Genomic DNA, 7,302 nt, shown 5'->3' on the forward strand with positions numbered 1-7,302 from the left:
GTCCTCTATTATTAAAAACTAACATTGTTGCCATCAGGGTTTGACCGGACTCCACACAAAAAAGTTCGCTGATTCTGTTCTAAACTTTTTTTTTATTTCGGCATTCCCATGATGTATCCTTGGACAGTACGCTGTCGCATCGACCTCCGCTGCGCGTCGGTCGATACTTCCGCTGTACTGTTTCCGCGCATACTTTGAGGTATCCGCGTAATAACCTCATAGTATCGTATGGTAGCAAGTAACTAATTTCAAACATAAATTTTGTCGAAAAATGTAATGTAGTGTAATGAATTTAATGTAATGTAATGTAATCAAGATACAACCAAATTACCCGTACGTGTGGAGGAATCAGTGCAGAAACAATGCGTCATATAATATAGTTTCAAGCACACGTGTACCGTTCCTAGAGTCAAAACAAAGCTACTGACAAGACTGTGTAAACTTTGGGTTTTATCTCACTAGTTTGCTGGGTAATTCATTTGCGTCTGGCTCCAGGAGTTTTTCTAAATCAATCACTGATACTACAGGGCGACTGGAGAGAAACAATTATCAGCACTGCGACATTTAATTCGTACATTAATCAACATAGAACTCTTAATCGAATATAATAACAATAATCAATCAATCATGTATACCACGGGGTTCACGTATCTTCCTTCCCTTTGCTTGTTTTGTGTGCTTGGACTTGTAAATTGTGTTCAACGTTCGATAGTTGGGTTTGTTATAATTATTTCCACTTTCGAAACTACTTAAAAGGATAATTGGCAGCATGTTTTATGACGACGTCGCCACTTATCGTAGAGGGCGGACAATCACCAATTGGATGCGTTTTACTATTTGTTTTCCGTAAAATGCTGGATCGAGTAAATCGCGTTACTTCCACGTAGAATGTCATCTACGATGGTGAGGTACAAGAACTGTTATTCATCAATAATATACATATCCGATTTAATCACGCCGCGTAGCTACTATTCCGGAGTAGTACATGACGTCACGTTCTCGTCGTCATCGGGATTACTGTAAAATAATTTATTTTAGCTGCAATTGATTTTAACTGAAAAGACTTTTTGGGTGTTTTGTGTGGAATTTATTATCACTGATTGTTGACGAGGTTAATTGAAAAATATAGAGAGCGGGTATATTCCCTGGACTGTATTTTCATCGAATCATCCCTTTAGCAAAAATTACAAGCGAAAATAAAAGATTTTACAGTACTTTACAAAAATCAGCGAAGTGCGTGATTTATTGACACAACGTGTGAAAACACCGATAACTCATAGAGAGACTAGTAAACAAAAAGAAACAAGATAAATGTTATGTTACCATCAGCTGCAGCATAAATACGCATGACATACTAAATATATTTAATTCAATTTTACAATTTCACCATTTATTTCCACGGCTTAGTCACAGCTGGGTGAGTTCTTTGTTTTTAATTCACACAGTTTATGTCAGTAAAATTTGGTCGTGTCATACTTTAAATGTACAAGTCAGGTTGATTTATTTGTAAGCACTTTGTGGTTACAACTGTTTACCCTTTGAAGAGTAAAAATGAGCTATTAGAAACTCTCCGGTTGCAGTAGAACACACTGACAAACGGCACGTGAATTGTTGGCATTAATTTACCTAGCTGGTGTTTTTACCTTTTAATAGGTGTATCTTCTTTTATAAAGAATGTTTCCGTACAATTTACTACACGTACCTTTCACTAGAAATTGAAAGAAATAATTTTAAAATATTATACGTCAATTCCCCATTCCCAAATTACGGACGGGCGCGATGAAATTCTATTTGCTCATTCGTAACCAACTGGGCAACGGGTGAGAGTAGAACAGGAATACGAAAAGTCAAAATAACAATAGACATGCAACCCCCGGGAAAAGTAAGTTTTTAAAAGACAGCGGAGTGAGTGTGGGTTGTACGAAATATGCAGGCAGAACAAAATATATATTGTGAAATACTTTATTTTCGCTGGAATTAATTTTCGCTGAAAAGGCTTTTTGGGCTTTTTTTATGGAATTTATTTACACTGATTTTTGATAAGTTTAATGTGAAATATAGGAATCAAAGTATATTCGCTGGATTTTATTTTCACGGAATCATCCCTTCAGCGAAAATAGCGTAAATAAATTCCAAGCAAAAATAAAATATTCTACAGCATTACAACTGAAAAACGTGGATTTGTTTTAGAGAAAATGAACTGAAAAGAGACAGTGATACGTGTGTGTTTCGTTGAGTAAATATCACCGTGACATAGTTTTTTAACTAAATACCTCCTAAAATATGAAAAATATTACTCTATAACTGAAGATAAAGAGACAAGTAATAGTTAATATCGCATTTATTTTATCATCACGTGTGCGCCTGCTGAATGTAGCGCAAGCGCACCCGCGATAAACGCGCAGACGCTATCAGTTCGGGGAGCGGGAATTGTGGCAGAATTGTTTTGAAATTGTCAAATACAAATATTATGATTTGTGGCTGCATTTGTTGAAACCCTAACCACGAAAATACGGTTGAATGTAGAACAAAATAAAAATGCATCCCAATATCCAGTATTTTGACGGATTCAAAATAATTCACAATACGTATTAATTCGGAAATCATCTTTATTTTTGTGAAAAGAGGTCACCAACAATTTTGTTCATAATATTTAACCAATATTTTTTTGTTGGCGCAAAAATCAAGCCATTCTCGATATTGTTGACAGCTTGTCACGTTCATCTCTCAGAATCTATGTATGTAGTGACATATCTTTAATCATTTGGTAAATAAGGTTTTATGGCCGGGTGTCTGTATTATCTACACTGTTGTCACGTGACACATGCAGTGATTACGCACTAGATAGCCACTATATAGTTACTGTCGTTTACAGGAATTCTAACGGCAATGGTTGAACGCTGCACATCTGTATTGTCACGACTGTTTATCGTGTACGTGAGAAAGCATATATTTCGAAACTGATTTGGGGCAACAGCAAGTAGAATTGAGACCAGAGAATTGTGGACAATTAATCAGCACCAATCGTTCAATCACCCTCCACTCTCGTGTCAATCATTTGATTGTACAAGGCCACCAATACGATTCGCCATTCGATGACGAATGACGTCATTGAACATGTACATTCACCCGTATTCAAGTTATAGGGTACATATAACTTAGTCCAGTGCACGTGCGTCGCCTACATAATCAATGGCTGAGTACAGTAGTCAAACTAATACTATTTTATAACACACCTTTTAGAACTGTACTCATTAGGCTAATGACGTTATACGTAAATTAGGATTTCATTTTTATTTTTTCAAGATATGAGTGAAAAGTGTTTGTAAGTTGAATTGTACTTCAAGAACTATAATGTCAATACTACGCCCACAGGTGTCTTAGCAACAAAAAAAGTCGGAATAAATGAATTATTTATATGTGGAGAATACAAATGTCTATTATATTACAAATAACTCCATATACCGTAAAATATATAGTATATATTCATTTCCAATTACACTGTAGGTTTCATTGCATAACCATTGAAAGAAGTGTTATTCCATGCAATATTTCTACTATTGTTTTAACGCTAAGTACTGGGCAGTACGGCTATCAAAGCGAAAGTTCCTTGACCGATACTCGCATAAACTTGTATTCTTATCAGTTTCGTCGATTTACACTTTCTTTTGACGATATTATTCAGTTTATGCGCCAATGATTTTTTTTTATAAAAAATGTACCCTACAGACAAATTTAGTTCTCTTCACGCGCACGCAAGATGCAGACACGTCACTTCCAGACTCAATTCCTGCTATCAATGTTTCTAGTATGTACGTGAGATATGGTGTACTGAATTCAAATCTCGTATTATTACATCGTGATTTGATATAAGAAACATTAACATTAACGGTTGCTGTAATCAATTAGCGTGTTTATGAGACCAATTTGTGATTAAGGTCAACGATTCAACTAAACGTGTTTATATGTGTCTTTTTTGCAGGAACCTCATCGACGTATCCTTGAATTGAAATAGTACCGTATACCGATCCATTTCTTTCACATCACCATGACGCAGAATTATGTGCCAGATTTACCATTCGCCAATATGACGCGAGACGGAGAGGGTCTAGGTATTACCTACGTCAATGGCAGTCAACAATTCTGCTGCGATTGGAATGTGACATTCAACGATACTTACGAATACGAATACTTCTTTGAAGGTCTTGGCGTCGAGTCAATTATCATCCCGGCTATATTTGCGCTCATTTTTTTCGTCGGTGTGATCGGTAATGGTACGTTAGTGCGGATAGTTCTCTGTAACCCACCCATGCGAAGCGTACCCAATATATTCATAGCAAGCCTGGCTATGGGAGACCTTCTACTACTGTTTGTATTCGTACCTTTCAACGCCATTACCTATATGACTACATCGTGGCCGCTCGGTGAAGGAATGTGCAAGGTCATAAACTGCGTTCAGGTGGCCAGTACCGGCGTTTCTGTGTTTACGCTGACGGCGTTGAGCGCCGATCGCTACCACGCTATCGTCAACCCAATCAACAAGAAGGCAACGGACATGATGCAACGTACATACACAGTAGCCATACTTATTTGGTTGTTCGCCATTGCGCTGGGTATACCGACTCTAGTGCTAGCAACGGTGGTTCCATTCTACTTCCCCAATAACTCAACAGTCTATTATTGCCAAGCTATTCCGATGTACATGACCTTGGTTACAAAAGGACATACAGCGGCCATGGCCATCGTGTTATACCTCGTACCTCTTAGCATCATCAGTGTATACTACGTACTCATAGCCATCAAGCTTATACAGAGCTCAAAACACCTTATCGGGGAAAATCGACGTAACGATACCAAACAACTGAAAGCCAGAAAACGGCTGGCTAAAGTCGTGCTTGTATTTGTACTTATCTTCGGCATATGTTGGTTGCCCCATCACTTGTTTAACATAATGCTAGTTTTCAGTCCAGACACGACCTACATGCAGACGTACGGAATGATGTTCTTCAAGTTTTTAGGTACCGTTATGGCGTATGCTAATTCCTGTGTGAATCCCCTGGCTCTTTATTTTCTGAGTAACACGTTCAAGACATATTACAAGAAATACATCTTGTGCTGTTTTAAATCCAAACATCGCAAGAAAATGATGGCGAGGAAATACCGCGAACATACCAACATGCGATACTCGTCAAGTCGTGACATGGTCAGTCGCACCACGCAACGAACAATAATTTACTCTGTCTGAGAACGTGCACTTGTTGAATTATATTCACAAGTCACACGTCTGTCTGCATGGAATTAACGGTAGCCTATCTACGATAGACAGTTATACCACACTATCTAAATCAGGTAGCATGTGGTCATCTGCAAAACAAACCAGAGTGTTTTTTTCCAAAGAGTACTATATTGTATAGTTTGCATTAAATTGACGAAACATGTTGCTTGTTCAACTTTTTGTCATAGTAACAACGCTGTCTGTCTCAAACATACATATATCAATATTGTTTGTTGACCATAAATTGAGAAATTGTATAAACATTTGCATTTACACACAAAAAAAGTTTTCTTTATTAGTTCTCAACGGAGGAGAAAGAGTGCTCGTCCATGTTGATTACGCAAAGTCAATATTTCTTTCTTTAATATATGTTGTATGTATTTTATTGTTTAGTCGTAAAGAAGATATACGGAACATACTGTGTATAATAACACAGACAGATCATCAATATATTTTTCATGCGTAAGCAAGACGAATTGTCGGTGCCAAATTACCACCTCAACACGTCATACACTGGATATATGTATAATATTTACAGTTTCAATATGAGTAAAAAAAATATTTCTATATTTCGTATTCTGAAAAACCAAACAAGTCGCTGTTTCATGTAGCTAATTTTGTAAATTTAGTGTGCATCTATTTGTTTAGTTTTATCACAACTATTGTTTTTCTAAAAATCTGGTTGTTCGTGCATTATTGTATTAGTGCATTATGGGTAGGAGAGTTGTCCCGGATGTAAACATGTTCTAAGGAGACTATAGCGAGATTATAGGATTATTATCTTACGTCTTAGTCATAATATATTTAAAGTGACAGTTACTGAGAAAGGGCGCTATACTGTTAATCAGAAATATTTTGCTCGCAAAATATCATCTGGGAGATGAGTTACTTGCAGGGAGGCGCTTTAATTACAAATCGTTTATCTTAGTGTGATTAATCCACTGGACAACACGTATTGCCTATATAGCTGCTGGTATCACAGATGATAGACCAAATAGTATCACATCTTCGCTATCCATACATGCCAGCGACACGTATTAGCCCTGTACAACGAAGCCACGTTAGAGCGCGGCTATTCGTTAACGGCATGGAAGCTCTATTGCCGCCTTGTAAATTGCATATGCTAATATACTCGGTGTGAAAGTTATAAACTAGGGCGTTAAACAACAAAATATTGTTGGAGCAATCGAGTGAATCGCACCCAATATACAATATTACAAATGTGTTTACGTTGTGGGCGTTTGTGTTTAATCGGATTATCCCGGAACAACAAATTTAAATATACATTTATATTCCCATATATGGTGTTCTCAATGATGGTAATGTTCATTGCTTGCTATAGTAATGTATATATTTGATATAGAATGACGCATGCGCATGCGATGTTTGTCAATTGCACTATGACTTCTAACGTTTGGCACATTCACATAATTATGGACAGTTATAGCCAATACGAAAGTGGCGTTTTCGTTGGTTTTCCGAACAAATGTTCTATTATCTAGACACGTCTCGACGTTAAAAACCACAAGCACAATGGCCGCAATAGATCATATGACGTAATTGTAAGTGCCATATGTTTCTGACTGGCTGATTGGCTGACTGACTGACTGCGGCGATTAGTACATTTCAATATTCATTTTTTGCAGTAACAACTAATTTCAATTTTACCTAATAGTTAGTTTGTGACTAATTTATTATAATGGAAATTATATCTTTCTAAATAAATGTATGTATTCTGACATTTTAGTGATTTTCGCATATTGTTTTTTTTCATCTTCAAATACAGCGCGTACTTCAAAACGACAATCGACAAGGTGAGCAGAAATTGACAAAACTATATAATAATGCAATGGATTATGCCATAGCACACGTTGCCGCCAATTACCCACTCTGCATCAAATATGTAATATAATAAATTGAGCGAACGTGGACAGACTCAACGAAAACCCAACACCGAGGCATATGAGATACGATAATAATACGATAACTACTATTTCGAACAGTATTAATAGAAGTGCAAATTACTT

At 36.8% G+C, this 7,302-nt stretch overlaps 1 protein-coding gene across 2 annotated transcripts in view; it reads left to right on the forward strand.

Moving 5' to 3' along the window:
* Positions 1-7,021, forward strand: part of LOC100329043 (neuropeptide receptor 7) — a 55,266-nt gene extending 48,245 nt beyond the window's left edge. For both annotated transcript variants that reach the window (XM_078010249.2, XM_002730977.2), the window contains exon 2: positions 3,983-7,021. In XM_078010249.2, coding sequence (XP_077866375.1) covers positions 4,049-5,245 — 1,197 coding nt within the window. In that variant the 5' untranslated portion in view covers positions 3,983-4,048 and the 3' untranslated portion in view covers positions 5,246-7,021. The remainder of the gene's footprint in view (positions 1-3,982) is intronic.
* The last annotated feature ends 281 nt before the right edge of the window (positions 7,022-7,302 follow it).

This window comes from Saccoglossus kowalevskii, chromosome 11 (assembly GCF_978046115.1).
Source record: "Saccoglossus kowalevskii chromosome 11, keSacKowa6.1, whole genome shotgun sequence".
Lineage (NCBI taxonomy): Eukaryota > Metazoa > Hemichordata > Enteropneusta > Harrimaniidae > Saccoglossus > Saccoglossus kowalevskii.